We start from the raw sequence: 19660 nt of genomic DNA, 5'->3' as shown, positions 1-19660 counted from the left end.
GGTAAACCTATAAAGATGATCAATGTTCATACTGTACTAGTGAATGCAGTAAATTCATGCTTCTAAGAAGCTTTCTTTTAGTTTATTGCTTGTCACGTTCATTCTTAAAGTTGGTGAATGTGAGCACTGTGGCTGCTGCTGCTGCTTTCTTGTGTGGATGACTTTTATTTTACTATTTTTTTTTGAAGAGGGATGTATGAAGGGTAAGTGCAACCCAAGAATGATCTGCGGATGTTATTTTGTTAGCTCAATGACATAATTTCTCAGACTTCTTTCTTTGGGTCAACATATTGGTATATGGCCTCTAAATTTAGGATTTCTTGGCAAACCTCATTGTTTAGTAGGTTGTGAATTATTAATTTGTTCAATAATGGCAATTCGGATTTGAAGGTCATTCTTGACTGCTGTTTTCTGACCCTGTTCTTTAATCCTTACATGAACATATGCAGAGAAGTTGATATATTTCTCCGATAAATTTGATGCGAAGTTGTTTCTTTCTCGAATTCACCAAGATACAAGTGCAGCTGATTTGGAGGCTGGTGCTCTTGCTTTGAAAACTGATCTCAAAGGCCGGACTCAGCAGAGAAAACAATTGGTCAAAGAAAATTTTGATTGCTTTGTCTCTTGCAAAACCACAATTGACGGTAAGCTACCATCTCCTAACGTGTAGCAAATTGACAGACTGTATTTTTTGTCAGTAATGCTAATCTCTCTCTCTTTTAGCTTTACATGATGAGAGTGCTTTTTTGGATTATTGTACAGATATTGAGTCAAAATTGAAACGGATTGAAGAAGACCCTGAAGGTTCTGGAACCTCTCACTTGTTCAATTGTATTCAGGGAGTCAGTTCTCTGGCTAATCGTGCTTGTGGGCCTTTATTTGAGAGACAGGTAGGGGCGGTCAAGATTTTGGATCAGTTCAGAAGCTTTTTTCTTGTTAGTTTATTACTGGTAAGTTATTATTTATTTCTTAATGTAGGCACAAGCTGAGAAGATCAGGTCTGTCCAAGGAATGCTTCAGAGGTTCCGGACATTATTTAACTTGCCCAGTTTAATTCGTGAGAGCATTAGTAAGGGTGAATATGACTTGGCAGTTAGGGAGTACAGGAAGGCAAAATCCATCGTTCTGCCATTACATGTATGAAAAATAGTATTACATAGTAACTGCTATGTTGATATAATCGTTTCTCTGTCTAATTTTAGCCACAGTAACATGCATCTGTTTTAGTCAGGGTGCCTTCTCACATTTATGTTTACTCAATAGTAGTTACTTGATCTTTCCCTTTCTATTTGACACCATAGACCTATAAGTCCCACATGGAAGGAATAGTTGGAAATTGCTCTTGCAAATTTCACATGTTCAGTTAAAATCTATTAATTTGTTCCATACATGTTAAGCTACCATTTTATGATTGCATGTTCAAATTGAATATTCAAGGACCCAAATTTAGCAAACCAAAGATAAGATAATAAACGGTTTTGTATGAATATTCCTAGTTATTGATTAGAGAAGCTATTCCTCCCATAAAGCCTGATGTGGTGATTCCTCACAGTGGCATCCACTTCTGAACTTCTGAGTTTTAAAGCTTATATTTTGAGCAGTTGGAATTAATTTCCATATGTGAAACATTATATGGTTGATGAAAAGAAAAACAGTTCTGTCATGAAAGTGAAGCAATTTCATTTACTTTTGTGTTAAATACTTTAGTTGTCTACATGTATGTGTACTAGGGTAGTCACAATTTTTAAGCACATGTTCTTTATTGTTGTTGCCCATTTCATAAGATAAGTATAGCATTCCTCTCTGTGTTTGTCCTGCTTTTGTTGTAAAGTTTGATGAATATTCGTTTCATCAATCGATATGATCTCTTGTTTATTATCTGGTCTAAGGTCTCGTGATTGCTTTTTGTTTGTCTTTCCTATTATTAATCATTCAAGCTTTGGCCTTCATTGATAAAGTTAAAGTTATGTATTCAAGCATTTATACCTGTAGATTGGAGGACACAGGAAGGGACATTTCCTAGAGTGCATGGTTTTTTTTTGTACTATTAGTTCAATATACAATAGGCCATAGGTACCCAATGTGTTATGCTCACTAAAGCTAGACAGATTACTCATTACTTCATGTTGGAAATATCACAAAGATGTGGAAATAAACTAACAGTTTACTGAAGGAGTACTCGTGTAACAACTAGATTTTTCTACTAATCTTATGGTCTGAAAAATAAGAGATGAAATGATAAAGTGATAAGGTGATTTGTAGATTGGAAAACTCCAAGAATAAAGGGATAAAGGCAACAGGTAAGACAACAGAATAATCCAAGATATCTCAGCAGTTTTTTAAATTCTTGTTGTATTTCATCTTCAAAACATATTCAAATATGTTCCTAGAATATATAGGAGATAACCTAGTTGTTGTGTATAAATACCCTATACTACTTGAGAATCAATCATGCATCTACAGTTTTCTCAACTTGTTTCATTTTTTCTACATGGTAGTAGAGCCTCCTTTCCTGGAACCCTAATTTTTTCCCGCTACCATCTTTAGGAGTGTTTTTTTTTTTGTGTGTGTGTCATTATTGCTTTCATTGCTGTTCAACCGCTGCCCTTACAATTTAAAAGGCCATGGAAAATTGATAGGATGAAAACCATGTGGATGTATCTTATTTCTCAACATTTAATCCCTTACAATTTAAAATATGTATATTTAGTTTAAATTATGTATAGCTGAGCAGATTTAAAGCTAGGAAGATTTGATTTGTTTTCAGTTATTTGATTTTATTACTTTCCTTGTTAGTTGATTGATCAATCTTAGGAGTCCAATCCAGTAAGATTTGATTGGGTTCTCCTTGTATATATACCCCTTTGAACAGTGAATGAAATATGAAAAAAATACTTTCAGTTCTACATGGTATTAGAGCATAATCCTTGATCCTTTACGTATCTGTCTTCTTCGACCATAATCGTCGGCGACCCATCCATCTCCGGCCGAGCAAGTATCTACTCGATCGCAAAGTACTTTCTACTCTTCTGTAACACCTGTTGCACCTTCTTCCGTGTTGTTGTTCCTATTGTCCATCCCATAGATCATTCTGATCTAGATCCAAGCCTTGTTCGTGCCAACCTAGTCTTTGTCTAGGACCGTTATGGTTATCGAGAAGGGTTCCTCATTGGCGGATGTCATCTTGAGTCATACAGGAGCCACTGACAGCTCTCATTCACCATCACAAGCCATAAGTTGAATGGCCATAATTACCTTTCATGGTCACAGTTTGTGCTCATCTTTATTTCTGGCAAAGGGTGAGATGAGTACCGCACCGGTGAAGCCAACAACCACTGAAAGATGATCCCAAATACCACTCATGGAAAATGGAGAACAATTTAGTTTGCCCTGGCTACTTAACTCCATGACCAATGAGATTGGTGAGAACTTTCTCCTCTATGACACAACAACAGAAATATGGGCAGCAGCAAAGGAAACACACTTACATGTGGAGAACAATTCAGAACTCTTTGAGATTGAGTGCATTCTCCACGATCAACGGCAAGGAGATCTCACTGTCACTCAATATTTCAATGTTCTCAACCGCCACTGGTAGTAGCTCGATATGTTCGATGGACACAGCTAGAAGTGCTCAGAGGATGGGCAGTATTATAAGAAAATCGTTGAACAAAAACGATTGTACAAATTCTTGATCTGTCTTAACAAGAACTTAAATGATGTTTGTGGCTGAATTTTGTCTACAAGGCCAACCCCAAGCCTTCGGGAAGCCTTCGCAGAAGGCAGACAGGAAGAAATCAGGAAAAAAGTGATGATGGGGACTCCTAATTCATCTCCTGAATCCACTGCCTTGCTTCCTGTGGCAGTTACCCCTTACCAAATCACAACAAGCAGAAGAAGGATCTTTCAAAGTGTGATTATTGCCATAAACTTGGCCACACTCGGGACAAATGTTGGGATTTATATGGCAAACCAGTAGACCTAAAACCATTGAATTGATGAGAAAGTAGAGGCGTTGTTGTGAATTCGGAGGACAAATCCAATGTCTCCGAAGCTGCTCCTTTTAACAAAGAGCAGTTGGAGTTTTTGCAGAAAATCTTTGGCCCGTCACCAAGTAGTCCGTCTTCCTTAGCCATTGGAACTGGTATTGTGGCTCATAAAGGTAATTCTATACATGCCCTTATTGTTAACAACAATCAGTCCAATGTGTGGATTGTCAATTCCGGGGCTTCATATCATATGACAGGCAATTCTGGGCTGTTTACTCGAATCAACCCTTGTAGATAGAAGTGGACAATTCGGATTGTTGATGGAACATAGTCCCAAGTGGCCAACGTGGGAACAATGTAGTTAACCGAGGGTTTTCTACTTTGTTTGGTTTTGTTTGTCCCTAAATTGGATTGCAATTTGTTATCCATCAACAAATTTACTCTGGAGTATAACTGTGTTTCTAAATTTTTCAAAAATTAGTGTGAATTTCATGATTTGAATTCGGGGAGGACGATTGGCTGTGCTAGGCTGTATTCAGGGTTATACCTATTCACAAGCACTCCTTCACCAAGTAGACCAGATTTGCAAGTTGGTAATTCGGCTTCTTGGAGTTCTTCTTTCATCGTTTATATTCCCAATTTTAATAATCTGGCCATGCTTTGGCGTTTTAGGTTAGGGCATTCAAATTTTGCTTATCTTGTAAAATTGTTCCCTTCACTATTCAAGAATAAAAGTTCCAATTTGTTGCAAAGTGAAGTGTGTCAATTGTCTGAGCATACTCGCCATTCTTTTGCATCTCATCCTTATAAACCTTCTCCTCCATTCGCCATGTTTCGCAGTGATGTATGTACTAAACATGTTCTAGGTTATTGTTGGTTTGTATCTTTTATTGTTGATCACACTCGATTAACGTGGGTCTTTCTTTTAAAAGAAAAATCTGAGGTTGCTCGAGTCTTCAGAAATTTCAATACAATGATTCAAACTCAGTTTCATACTAAAATTCAAATTCTGAGTACAAATAATGCCAAAGAATATTTCAATTCCGTCATGGGTGATTATCTCTTGAGCCAACGCATTATCCATCAAAGTTCTTGTGTTGATACTCCGGAACAAAATGACATTGCTGAACAAAAAAATTGACATATCCTTGAAGTTGCTTGGAATCTCATGTTTTCTACTCACGTTCCAACACATTTTTTGGGGGATACTATTCACACTACCACCTACTTAATCAATCAGATGCCCTCTTGAGTCCTAAGGTTCCAAACTCCAATCCAATCACTCATTGTCTACTCAAATTCTCGGTTTGTGTCCACTATTTCCCTTAAAGTATTTGGTTGTTCGGCCTTTGTTCATATTCATGCCTCTACTTGTGAAAAATTAATTCTTCGACCTCTCAGATGTATTTTCCTGAGATATTCTCCTCATAAAAAAAGATATAAGTGCTTTTCTCCTTCCACTAGGAATTACTATCATTCTCTAGATGCTATATTCTTTGAATCTCAGCCCTTTTATCCCAATCCTACCATTCAGGGGGAGAGTGAATTCACCACGAGGGAATGTCAGTCTTGGGATGTTGAGGATTGTCCATTATCATCATTGTCTCCTAATCCCATCTCCAGTCTAACCAATTGATACTCACTTGGAGTCTCATGTTTCTCGTAATTCCATGTACACACCTCAGTGTTATTAAAGGCGCAAGGCGCACTAAGGCGCACAAGGGTCTTGGAGCCTGAGGCGCAAGGCGCAAGGCAAGGCGTGAGCCTGGTGGAACTAGGCGCAAATTAATAAAAGTAAAATAAAATAAAAATATATGTCCTAGTTAAAGAAAAAGGTATAAAATAAGTCCTAACTTCTAATAATATTTTAACAAGCATGTTATAAAAAAAAATAAAAAATTCAACATATGCTAACTACTAAGAGAAATAAATATTAAAACAAGTTACATACCTGTGAATTCCAGCATAACAAATCCAAACATATTTCAGCAACCAAAATATAAGTATCACGGAAGTTCAAAAAATTTGTAAGAAAAGTCTTTAACTAAAATTAGATTAAATCCAAAAGAGGTTTGTAGATCTTAAATCCTAATTAAGATTAGATAATCTAAAAATCATCCTCATTGTCAACATCAAGATCTAACATTTCCATATTCCCATCATCAGAAACATCATCTCCAATATCCTCTTCTTCCACATCATATCTCTCTTCCTCTTCATCTTCATCAGGTTCAATTGGAGCATTTGAAGTAGAAGTAGCCCTTCTTCTACTCTTTGTCAAATTTAGAGTTGGAGCATTTGATCTAGTTGCATAGTGAGCTTTTTCAACACCAGAAGCTCTAGAAACATCAGCCCATGTTAAATCATCGCCCTCATGTACAAGTTCATTATCTGAATCATCAAGTTGGTCAATTGTCCCAAGCAACCACTCATTACTTTCATCAATTTCATCCAAGGAAATGGGATCTATTGATTTACGTAAATTGAAGCGACGTCTCAAAGCTCTATTATACTTCACAGATACCAAATCATTAAGACGTCGTTGCTCCAATCGGTTTCTCTTTTTGTTATGAAGCTGCCATAATAATTAAATTAGAATTAGTAAGTTAAAAGATATAAGAAATCATCTAGTTAATACTTAATATTACTAATAAGATTGAAATGCTTACATGCTCAAAGATACTCTAATTTCTTTCACAACCTGAAGAGCTACAAGTGAGACTACAAATCTTCATGGCAAACTTTTGCAAATTAGGGGTTCCAGTGCCAAATTGAGACCACCATTCAACTGAGAAAAACACATACAAATTAGCAATTAAAAATATAGATTATTGATCTAATTCTAATCTAAATTAGATAATTTAGAAAACCGTGTTACCTGGTGATAATTGATTCCTTCCTCTAATACATATTTGTTTGCCAAATAACCCTTCAGAATTCTTATAAAAGCTCAACTCCTTCGAAAGTTTGTCTTGCACTTCTGCGGTGGGAACCAGCCTCTCTATGCAAGCATACAACCCTTCAATAACCTCGTTGTCTTCTCTAATACTTTCATTTGAGTAAAAAAATGCTGGATTCAAATAATATCTAGCTGCATGTAAAGGACGATGCAACTGAAGATTCCATCTCTCATCAATGATTTCAAATATTTTCTCGTATTTGCTCTCATCATCAAAAGATTTTGCAATGGCTTCTTTTGCCCTATCCATAGCCTCATAAATATAAGGCATAGCAGGTTTGTCCTCATTATCCACTACTCTAAGCACCTTGACAAGAGACCCAGACACCTTGAGAGCAAAAAGAATATTTTTCCAAAATGATTCCTGGAGCACTGTTTGAGCTGCTTGCTTACCTCGTGTTTCCTTTGCAAATCTAGAGTTAGTCCACTCTTCTGAAGTGAACATCTTCCTCAAATTAGCTTTTTGTTTATGAAATCTTGAAAGGGTGAGGAAAGCTGTGGCAAACCTTGTTTTTCCAGGTCTTAGCATCTCTCTTTTTTGTGTAAATGATCTCATCATATTTAATACTTGTGCAGAGCTATATAGGTACCCATTGACTGAACATGCCTTCTGAATTGTGCTCTTAAGTCTAGGAATTTTAAAAATGTCCTCCAACATCAAGTCCAAACAATGGGCAGCACACGACGTCCAATACAAATTCTCGTGCTTAGTCATTAAGAACTCTCCTGCAAAACATTAATTCAAGGAAAAAAATAGTCCTTAATTTCAGTAAAAGTTAAAAAGAAAAAAATAAATTAGTAAAAGTAAAACTTACCAGCTAGAACATTCGCTGAAGCATTATCAGTTACAACTTGAACAACATTTGCTTCTCCTATCTCCTCCACAAATCGGTCAAGCAATTGGTAAAGTTTCATTCCATCTTTAGCATAGGAAGATGTATCAATAGATTCAATAAACACACTCCCCTTCGGACTATTTACCAAAAAGTTGAGTAAAGACCTATCTCGCTTATCCTTCCAACCATCACACATGATTGTACATCCATATCTTGCCCATTCCTCCCTATGACTCTTCATAATTTCTTTTGTGGGTTCCACCTCTTTCTTAAGATAAGGTACTCTAACCTCATGAAAACTTGGGGGTTTCATTCCCGGACCAGCTCGCCCAACAGCCTCCATCATTGGCTTAAAACTAGGGTAATTGACTGCATTAAATGGTATACCAGCTTCATACATCCATCTACTAAACCAAACACATGCATTCTCTCTCAACTCTTTATTGACATGACTTTCTATTGTAGTTTGCTTTCCTTTTGCATCCTTTTGATTTCTCACTTTAGGTTTAGCAGATAAAAACAAATCAAGAGGCCCTCTTTGCTGTTGCCTTTGTTTTTTTTGTTGCATAGATGATGCTTGTCCTTGCATAGGCCTTTTACCACGGTTTTGGAAGGCCCCTACGTCCATTTCATCATCAACATCATCTCCTAGTGTGTCTATATCATCAAAATCTGGCATATCATCAAAGTCATTCTTCCCATTCTTTTTTGACATAAACTCTATAATTTCGTCTCTAACATGAGGAGGACATTTTGAACAAATTTCAGCATTCCTATAACCTCCAGCAAGGTGCTGTTTGGCTCGGTATACACCTCCTTTGGTTAATTTCCCACAAAAATTACATTTGAAAGTGTTAAGGTCATTGGGATTTACCAAACTATGATATTTCCATGCTGGATCTTTTCTTCTACCAGCAGAACTACTATCAAGATTAGGATCAATAGTGTTGGATGTCATTCTAAATTTTTGATTCCTGCAAGATACACAACATGTCAACAACAATACCACTCACTCTAAAGACCATCTTAAGGAAAAAAAAAATACCGCAAAGGGTCATTTGTCATTGCAGCTATGCAGCTCATGGGGCTGAGTGCTGATGCAGTTGACGTTGACCACTCTTCTATTTATGAACAGTATTGAACTGGCAGAATTGCTAAGGCCTAAGGGTCATTGGAGCCATGCAACTCATGCTACTAAGAGCTGCTGACCACTATTCTATTTATAGAATAGTAATAAACTGTTAGGAACTTAGGAGTAATAAAATAACTCCTCCAAGAACAAATAAATATCCAACAACAATAAGAAATCAGCAGTTGCTGGTAGCTGGCTTGCTGCCCTTTGTGTTGAAACTTGTAACTTGAAACTAGAAAATAAATAAAGAGAAGAGACAACAATGAACATACCTGGAAACCGTTTGTTGTTTCCTTTGTTTGATGTTTGTTGTTTCCCGTTGCTAATAGCTATGCTGAGAAGGGAGATGATGCAGTAGGCTAGCCGCTAGTAGCTAATAGCTATGCTGTCGGCTGTCCGTTTGAAGAAGAGATAGTAGAGTCAAGAAGGGAGATAAGTTGTGTAGCAGCTATAGCTGTGTTGTCCGTTTGAAGAGGGCAAGAATAGTCGAGAAGGGTGTTGTCCGTTTGAAGAGGGAGAGGAGAGCCAAGAAGGGTGGTTGTGCAGCTTGTCCTATCTGTTTGAATAGGGAGAGGAGAGACGAGCGAGAAAGGAGGGCTATGCCGTTGCAGCCGTCCGTTTGAAGAGGGAGAGGAAAGCCGAGAAGGGGGGAGGAGTTCTGGTTGTCTTGGAGCTGTGTCGTGACTGCCGTGGAGAGGAATAGTCGAGAATAGAATAAAAGGGAGAGGAGAGGACATCATCAGACTTTTGGGATTTCTTCTGTTTTAAATCTCTTTGAATTCAGCTTTTCAGAATATATTGTTTTCTTTTATTTAGGTATAATTTGAAATAAGATTAGATTTGATTAAAATATTGCAAGAAATACTAAACTTAAACTAAATTAAACTGAAATTCAATTAAAACAAACTAGGCGCAGCCTTGGGCGCCTAAGCCCAAGGCTGCGCCTGAGGGCTTGGATGCGCCCAGGTGCGCCTGGGCAGATCTCGCCCGCCTGGGCGGGTTCTAGGCGCCAGGCTTGCGCCTGGTATCAAGGCGCGCCTTTAATAACACTGACACACCTAATCCAACTAATCAAGGCTTACCAACTATAGAGCTTCGTGTCTACTCCAAGAGAGGAACTGCTCAAGATCGGGGAGACCACTTGGCACAGAATGAATCTGATCACCAATCCAATATGGATTCAATGAATCAAGGTCACACTAATTTTGAAAATATTGCTAGTGAGACACCAAAGAATGATCTGGATTGGCCAATTGTTTAAAGGAAGGGGGTAAGAGCATGTACAAAACATCCTCTTTACAATTACATGTCTTACAAAAGTCTCTCACCAAAGTTTCAAGCATTTGTTACTTAGTTTGGATACAGTTCGGATTCCGGCTCATATTCAAGAGGCTCTCATTGATCCCTTATGGAAAGCTACTGTGATGGATGAAATATGGGCATTAGAAAAGAATCAAACTTGGGAAATTACCACCTTGCCTGCAGGTGAAAATCCAGTTGGATGCAAGTGTGTATGGTTTTGCCTGAGTTTTAGCTTTGGAGACAGAGAAGAAATCAGTGGAGTCGGTTATAACATACAAGCGGCATATTAGTTAATTAGGATTTTGTCTAATGGTAACTAATGTATTAGGGTATATTGGAGATTGTGATGTCTTATGTACTTTAGGTTAGTTCGCCCAAAATGTCTATAAATGTGAGGGCATAAGGCAGTCGCTTGGCATCAATCCTTCTATTCTTGTGTTGTTGAACGAGTGCAGTGAAGGAGAGGAAAGGCTGTGAGTAGAATAGCTTTTGTAATCTCGTGAGAAAGGATTGTACTTGTGGGTGTGAGAAGAGAGGGACTTTTATGTATTGATTTCTTATTCTAGTGGATTGCTCTTTGGATTGGAGTGAGCTAGATGTAGGGCCATTTTCGTGGTTTGAACTAGGATATATTATGCGCCTCTTGTGTTGGTTTGGTTGTTTCTTTCATTGTTTTTCATTCCTTTAATTCTGTTCTTGCATTACAGTTTCATATTTCTGTTGATTGGGTTGATTTTGGGTGAGGAGTGTGAGAGATTGGCAAGTGTAAACATTGATTGAGTTGTCTAAAGAACTCCTAATCCTAACAAAGTGGATATTTATAGTGATGTACAAGGAAGATAGAAGTATTGACAGGCATAAAGCTCATCTTGTTGCAAAGGGATTTACCAAGTCTTTTGGAGTTGATTACCAAGAGACATTTGTACCAATGGCCAAACTAAATACCATGTGAATTCTTTTATCTCTAGTAGCAAACTTAGGTTGGTCTCTATTTCAACTTGGTGTGAAGAATGCCTTTTTGAACAGGGACTTAAAAGAAGAAGTATATATGAAGATTCCCCTAGGGTTAAAAACACAGGCTACCAAGAACCAAGTGTGCAAGCTAAAAAGGTCACTATATGGTCTAAAACAGTCACCAAGAGGCATGGTTTGAAAGATTCATGAGAGTTGTAAAGCTTCATGGATACTCCCAATGTTAAGCTGATCATACTTTATTTGTGAAAAAGTCCTCCAAAGGTAAAATGTCAATCCTAGTTGTATATGTTGATGATATTATTGTTACAGGGGACTTCACAGAAGAGATGAGTGGTTTACAGAAAATCCTTGCCAAAGAGTTTGAGATCAAAGACTTAGGAATTTTCGATATTTCCTAGGGATGGAGGTGGCTAGATCTAGCTGTGGAATCACCGTCTCTCAAAGAAAGTATGTTTTGGATTTATTAAAGGAATACAGGATGTTAGGTTGTAAACCTGCTGACACTCCAATGGAAGCCACCACCAAACTCGGGAGGGAAGAGAAGAGTGCTCCAGTTGACAAGGGTCAATACTAAAGACCAGTGGGTTAACTCATATATCTGTCTCATACTAGATCTAATATTAGGTTTGCAGTCAATGTTGTTAGTCAATTCATGAGTGATCCAAGAGAAACTCACGTGGAGGCAGTTCTCAAAATCTTAAGATACTTGAAGCTAACACCTGGGAAAGGTCTCTTCTTCAGAAAAGGTTTCAATTGAAAGGTGGAAATCTATAGTAACGTAGATTGGGTTGGTTCGGTCATGGATCGAAGGTCTACATCTGGATATTGTACCTATGTGTGGGAAACCTTGTTAGTTGGAGGAGCAATAAACAATCAGCGGTCTCTAGAAGTAGTACTAGAGCAGAATTTTGTGCCATGGCTCATAGGATTTGTTAAGGTATGTCAATAAGGAGGTTACTTGATGAACTTGGAGTGAGAATCGAAGGACCTATGAAAATCTTATGTGACAATCAATTTGCCATTAGTATTGCCAAGAATCGAATTCATCATGACAGGATTAAGCATGTGGAGATCGATTGTCACTTCATTAATGAGAAAATCAAAGGAAATGTTATCAAGCTAGTCTACACACCAACGAGTTCTCAAGTTGCAGATATTCTAACAAAAGTCTTGCCACGAAAATGCTTCGAAGATCTAAGTTCCAGGCCTGGGATGAATAATATCTTCACCCTAGCTTGAGGGGGAGTGTGGATATATCTTATTTCTTAGTTTAAATTATGTACAGCTAGGCAGATTTATAGTTAGGAAGATTTGATTTGTTTTTAGTTATTTGATTTTATTACTTTCCTTGTTAGTTGATTGATCAATCTTAGGAGATTGATTGATGATTCTTAGGATTCCAATCTGGTAAGATTTGATTGGCTTCTTCTTGTATATATACCCCTTTATACAGTGAATGAAATATGAAAACATACTTTTCAGTTCTACAAACTAGTAAGAGTCATGGCTTTGGGACTCCATGTTACCAGAAGTAAACAGAAACTGCATGTTTCTATCCTCAGCTCATGACATTTGGGAGACACTTCCCAAAAGCTATTCCATGAAGCAGGATGTAGCAATTATCTATGAGCTTCGGACTAAGGTTGCTGCGATGAAACTAGGAGGGATGACAATGATTGATTATTACAACACACTTACAGGTATGTGGTTTGAGATCCGATCATTACCAAAATATGACAATGATTTGCCCTGAAAATACTACAACACACTCTGCATTTGTGGAGAGAGATCTAATCGTTGATTTTCTTGTTGGTCTTAATCGAGAGTATGGCCAAGTAAGAGTGTAGATTTTGGAAAAGGATCCTATGCCTCGTGTTGTAGAGGTATTCTTTATTGTTCGAGGAGAAGAGACGTAGCGCTCTGCCATGCTTGATCTGCCAACACTCGTTGGATCTTTTATGGTAGTAAACAAGACCATTCTAGTTGCAGCTAAACCAGAATCTAAGCCTAACAAAGATGGTTTATGGTGTAGTTACTGCAATAAACCAACACACACAAAAGAAAATTCTTTCAAACTTCATGGAAAAGAACAAGTACTCATAGATTGGGAGCCTTTAAAGGAATTCCCAATGGTTGGGCTAATCTTACTAATCAAGACAACTCTCAGCTATAGCGAACTTCCTCATCAGGAATTGATGTCAAGGAAGAAATTGAACGAAAGGTCTCCTTGACACACTCTCCAAGTCCTCTAGCTCTTCTTGTGAGCGAGTGGCCTATGAATCGCTCGTGGAGGGGTCCCTCGGTGACGTTGAGAGAGGCTTCCATGAGGGGTCTCTCTGGTCTCTCGTGTGTGAGGTCAATTGCTCTTCTTAGTCTCTCGGCTAATTTGGTCTTTTGGCCACACCAGTCTCTTGGCCACTCAGTCTTTCGCTCAGGTCGCTCGTTAGTCTCTCAATTAGGTCTCTCGTCAATCTCTCGGTCACTCAATGGGCCTGTGGGCCTCCCTTTTTAGACTGGGGCTCATCATTGGGCTTAACAAAACTATTAACTTAATTTCTTTACTTTTCATTTTAAAATACTTATTATTCATCAATTTTAGGAATTTAGTAAACTTGTATCACCACATGATGCATTTGTTAACTTTAGATATATTCCACATTGATATCTTCCTTACCATGTCAATGATTTGCTTAATGTCTTAGAAAAATGATATATACACTAATTGACTTGGTCTTTTTTTTTTTTTTTTAATGAAATATCTTTTGCTCCAAGGCTCCTCCTACTTGCCTTGTGCTGGGAACATATTTTCCTTCTCCTACATTAATCTTGTAGTTTAATTGATCTACTTCAACTGAGCACCTAAAAATGTTGAAACAAATAATATATACAATCGTTTAGCCAGGAAATTGCCTAACCACTTAACATAGACTTATTGTTCTTGACTTCCATATAAAAAAATGGAAGAAGGGTGAAAAAGAGCGAAGCAGAGAATCAAATACTTGAATTTAAAAGGGAAAACATAAAGTTGTTTTAATGAAATAGAGTGCAGCAGAACTTAGAAGAGATTGGATTGTGGAAGGCTAGGCAAATCTAATTTGAAATGAGATTTCTACTAGATTTGAAGCACTACAAAAACAATTTTAGGAGAGTTAAAAAGAAAAGCTCCAAACCAAGAGGAGTTGTGGTGGTTGAGTGAGGAGGTAGACGAAAAAATTATTACAAAGAGAACTTGTTAGAAGACTATGCATGGATTTTAGGAAGAGGAAAATTTTAAGATGTATATTTTGGCTAGAAAGGAAGCAAGGAAGATCATCAGTGAAGCAAAGTCAAAAGCTTATTAAAAATTATAGTGAACTTGACGCAAGATGGAGAAATATACATATTGAAATAAGCTTAAAATTCTTGAAAGCTTACTCGAAGATTTATTGAATCCGAGAGAAGCTATTTATAAAAGTTACATGCCACTTTATCCCCTAGAAAATAGGAGTAAATTCAACTTTTAGGAATGAATTCAAACTTAAAAAAAAAAACTGTAACTAACATTCAAATTAGGCTTTCTGTTGTCACGAACCTAGGGTTCGTGATAGGTTAGAAGAGGAATTGAGGGAGGGAATTAAGGGAGAACAGAATAGAGAAGAAGATTAAGGGGGAAATGAGAGATAGAGAGGGAAATTAGAGGGAGATTGAGAGAGAATGGTAGAGAGAATTAGAATTTCATTTATCATTTCAATCATGCTTTCTTTCTACAACAGTGGCTTATTTATAGCCCACTACTCCCGCACCCATGTGCAGTCCGTTTGGCCTCAACCATGCACCCATGTGCATAACAACTGAAATTCTAACAAATTGCAAAATACCCTCTAACAACTGTTTATATCCCTATTACAATTTTGCCTCTCTATTGCTCCTAGGGTCATGACAATTCCCCCCACCTTAAAAGGTTTTTTATCCCTAAGAAACTTATTACCACCTGGCCGTTGCTTCTTTATCCAATGCTCATCTTCACCCACTGGTTTCTTCTTCGCCTTTTCTTGTTCTTATCTCTTATTTCCCTTGTCTCTCCTTCCTCTTTTCTTTTTCCTCGACAGTAACATCATTATGACTTGCTGCAACATCAATTTCAGCCATCCACCTCTTCCTTATTGCCGTTAAAAATGGTTCCAAATGTGGGAGAATATTGGTAGGCCATGAAGGATTGGTTTAACATCTCCTTCACCATTCTTCGAAATTTCTGTTTTTTGAGTAGGAGAATATCGGTAGGCCGTGATGTTCACAGGCTTAGAATTGGGCTTAAGGTTGATAGAATGGTCTAGGTTTTGGGTGGGAGGTAGGGTGTCAGGCTTAACAAATAAATCTCAAATTCCACCAGCAATTTATCAATAAGGTAATTAGAGTGTACCTGGCCAATATTCCCTTGTCGGTTGTTGATTGACAAGGTTAGTTCCCCGAACATCATCTTCTTGGGTCCAGTCAACCCCTAGGACCACGTCACATCCTCCCAATTGTAGCAGCCTGAGATCTGCTTCAAATTCCTCTCTTTGCATCTCCCAATTGAATCCGTGGCAAGCCGAATTACTTAGTACCCTTCCCCCATTAGCTACTGTCACACTAAGGGGTTGAGTGTCCAAGAGTGGACACTTCAATCTTCTAGCAGTGCCTTCATCAAGGAAGCTGTGAGTGCTTCCACTATCTATCAAAATCATTAAGCTCTTGTCCTTCACCTTTCCCTCTACTTTGATTATTTTGTTGTTGGAGTGAGATTTCTCTATTGTCTTCATCTCCAGACTCCTCACACTCCTCAGTTCCTTCTCCTCCATCTTCCATTCCTTCCCCTGAGTCTCCCTCCAATAGGAGAATTTGGCGCCTACATTGATGCCCCGGGAAATACTTATCCCCACCTCTAAAACACAAGCCGAGCTGCCTCCTCTAATCATTGAATTTCCCACTTGAGTGGGGTACCCTCGACTGCCTAGCTCCTGTGTTACCCTGGGCCCAATCACGATTGAATACCTTCCCCCCTTGATGGGAGGTTCCCATTGTCATAGCCTTATTTTGTTGCCTCTGGCTCTTCATTAAAGCCTCAACTACCATCTCTTCTAGTCTAGCACTCTCCACTGCCTGTTCAACTGTTCGAGGTTTGATCATCTTAACGATAAGCCTTAGGTCATCACTTAAGCCACTCTAGAAGCTGGACACGAAATAGGCCTCAGAGAGATGAGGGTCCTGGCTGCTCATGAGAGATCGAAGCTCCTCAAATCTCTTTAAGTAGGTTTTCAATTCTCCCACCTGTCTTAGTTTATTAAACTTTTTAACAATATCTGACATACTTCTTTCCCTGAACGTTTCGCATAGTTTCTCAGCAAATTCTCCCCAGGTGGGATGATCCCTCACACTAGTCCACCCTTGGTACCAAGCATCTACTACGTCATCAAAAGAGGCAGCCGTTACGGATACTCTTCTCCCTTTTGGTATGTCATACCATTCGAACATCCTCTCACACTTCCTTACCCACCAACGTCGGTTATCTCCTTCGAAGATGGGGATCTCCATCCGAGGCATGGGAAACCCCAACTGTTGACGATGGCCTTGCTCTCCACGACCCCTATCCAACATTGTTTCTACCTCCTCATCTTGTGCCCCTCCAATGTCGGGAGTTTTAGACCTATGAATTGTTACTCTATTGTTTCGTAAGAGAGGCTCTGTTCTATCTCTAGGAGGAAATTTGGGGGCCATACTCACTGAGTTTTGGCGTGTGAACATCAACATGAATTATTGAAGTTGTGCTCCTAACTTCTCCCTCATTTGCGCCATCTCCTTTTGCATTTGTACTAGCATCCCAACCAACCTTCTTTCCAACCCCCTTATGGAGCCTTCCATCTTATGGTCGATAGCCATGATCGCCTCATGATTACGTCCATTCCCTAGCTCCAGCTGATCGACTCGCCTCTGGACTTCGGACATGGAAGAGCTAACTTGTTGCAGCTAGGATCCCATGTTCTTCATGCGGGTTCCTTCTAGCATAAACTTCCAATAATCTTTGGTCAGAATTGAGCTCTGATACCAAATTGTCACTGCCCTTGGCAGAAACAATAGAGTTTCCCTTGATCCGGTGAATTCAAGGGACCGTAACAGGGAAAATTAGAGAGAGCAGAGGAAGAACAGAGAGAAAAGAGTGAGACAAGAAAGTGTAGAGGGAGAGAAATTGAGTTGTTATGCATTTGATTTTTGCATAACCTCTCCCATAGAGTAGGGAGGGTAAATATACTCACCTGGCATGAGTGCGGATGGAGTAGATCTCCCCCCTTACTAGCAGTTACAACAACTTCTTTTGTCCTTTTCTATGGCCTCACATGTGGCCCTCCTACGCTAACAAAATTGACAACTGGAAATTAAGTACAATAATTGAAATACAGGAATTACAGCATAGCCAAGAAACAAAATAAAGACCAAAAAATTTAAAATAGCCATAGTTGTGACAGTATTTTTCCTTTTCTACTGGGGTATCATATCATCATTGTTTTCTCTAGACTTCCAGCCTTTGTCTAAGGGGGTTCCAACAGGTTTGCATGCTATCATTCTTGTTTCTTTCAATAAATCCATTGTATTTTTTCTTTGTGAGATGAATAGACCTTCTTTGCTCCGAGCCACCTCCATTTCTAGGAAATGTCTCATTGTTCCTAGGTCTTTGACTTCAAATTCAGCCCTCGATTACTTCATACTTTCGATTTCCTTCATATCATTCCCTGTCACAATGATATCATCAACTTAGACAATTAGCATAGATGTCCTTCCATTTTCTATGTGTTTTGTAAACAAGGTATGGTTTGCTTGGCCTTGTTTATACCTTAATCGGTTTAGGGTCATGCTGAATTTCGTGAACCAAGCCGTTGGTGACTGCTTTAACTCATATAGAGACCTCTTAAGTTTACAAACTTTTCCACTATCAACTTTATGTTCAAACCCTTGGGGAATCTTCATTGTTAGGATTAGGAGCACTAGGATCCTCTCAATTCAATGCCAATCTCACACACGCTCTCACTCGATATCAAACACAACAGCAGAAACGAAAAACAATATATAAATCAATAAGAGAATAAGGGAAAGAAACAATCAAACCACAAAAGAGACAAGGATTTATCCTGGTTTAGGCTGCGAAAACGGCCCTACATCCATGTAGGATGGATTTTAATTTTAATTTTGAAACACACACTGTTCCAAACCCCAAGGCTGGAGAGGTTGTGCCATTAGGCATAGAAATATCAATAGAAGTGCTACGAGGTGTATATTCAGTCATTGAATTAGCAGAACTTGACATTTGGTTTGATGCACCAACATCCACTATCCACACATTCTTAGGAAGCTTATCCACTATCCGCACACATTCTTAGGAAGCTTTCTTGAAATCAGGGAGTAATGTGAATTACCTTGTAAGGATATGGAAGCTGTTGGTTGAGGATTAGGAGGACTTGAGGGATTTGTACTTTGATTTAGCAGCCAGTACAAGGCTTGGATCTGCTCTTCTGATAAGTTCAGATTTGAGCTATTCCCGATTTTAGTAGAGACCTCAACATCATAGGCTGATCTTGTGGTTTCATTCTTGTTTTCTGGCTTCCAGTTAGATGGTTTGCCATGAATCTTCCAACATGTCTCCTTTGTATGGTAAGGTCTTTTACAGTGATCACTCCACTGCTTTTCCTTCCCTTGATTCTTTGACAAAGTTTCCCTTTGTTTGACAGTGGCAAGAGCACAATTCTGATGGTTTATGATAGGGTCATTTTGTTAGTGAAGCATTACCTTTCGTCTACTTTCTTCTTTCCTTACCTTGGCAAACACTTCTCTAAGTGTAGGTAAGGGTTTTGTACCCAAAATCCTTCCACGAACTTCATCCAAATCAGAGTTAAGACCATGAAGAAAATAAAAAATACAATCATTTTCTACCATTTTATTGTATTTGGTACTATCAGCTAGGCATTCCCGATTGATAGTGTAAAATAGGTCCATTTCATGCCATAACTCAACCAAAATGTTACAGTATTCTGTAACACTTAAATTATCTTATTTGGTTGTTCTAATGGCTGACCTGATTTCAAAGCATTGGGAGGAATTTTCTAAGTTTGAGTACATTTCTTGGATTGAATCCCAGATCTCTTTGCTATCTTGTAGAATAGGTAGGTTTTCCCAATCCTTGGCTCCATAGGGTTGATTAGCCAAGACATCATAGTTGAGTTTTGTGCTTCCCAAGTGCCGTAATTGGTTGCTATGGTTGGTGGAGTGGAAATGGAACCTGTCAAAGTATCCAGCTTTGCCTTTTCCTTTGATTACAAGAGACACCGATTGAAACCATTCTCTAAAATTACTCTTATTCAACTTATGTTGAGTAATAGAGGATGGTTATCAATGGGATTTGTAGAGAAATTTGGTGGAGACGGAGAGCTAGGAGAACTTGTGGCTAATGTTTCAGTTATGG

At 38.5% G+C, this 19660-nt stretch overlaps 1 protein-coding gene across 2 annotated transcripts in view; it reads left to right on the top strand.

Annotated features, from left to right (window-relative positions):
* The window catches only part of LOC127807190 (exocyst complex component SEC5A-like), a 67475-nt gene that overhangs the window by 10355 nt on the left and 37460 nt on the right, over window positions 1-19660 (top strand). For both annotated transcript variants that reach the window (XM_052344861.1, XM_052344859.1), the window contains exons 4-6: window positions 450-644; window positions 763-890; window positions 979-1137. In XM_052344861.1, coding sequence (XP_052200821.1) covers window positions 450-644; window positions 763-890; window positions 979-1137 — 482 coding nt within the window. The remainder of the gene's footprint in view (window positions 1-449; window positions 645-762; window positions 891-978; window positions 1138-19660) is intronic.

The sequence above is a fragment of the Diospyros lotus genome, chromosome 8 (assembly GCF_014633365.1).
Source record: "Diospyros lotus cultivar Yz01 chromosome 8, ASM1463336v1, whole genome shotgun sequence".
NCBI lineage: Eukaryota > Viridiplantae > Streptophyta > Magnoliopsida > Ericales > Ebenaceae > Diospyros > Diospyros lotus.
This window is presented reverse-complemented; position numbering and strand designations above follow the sequence as displayed.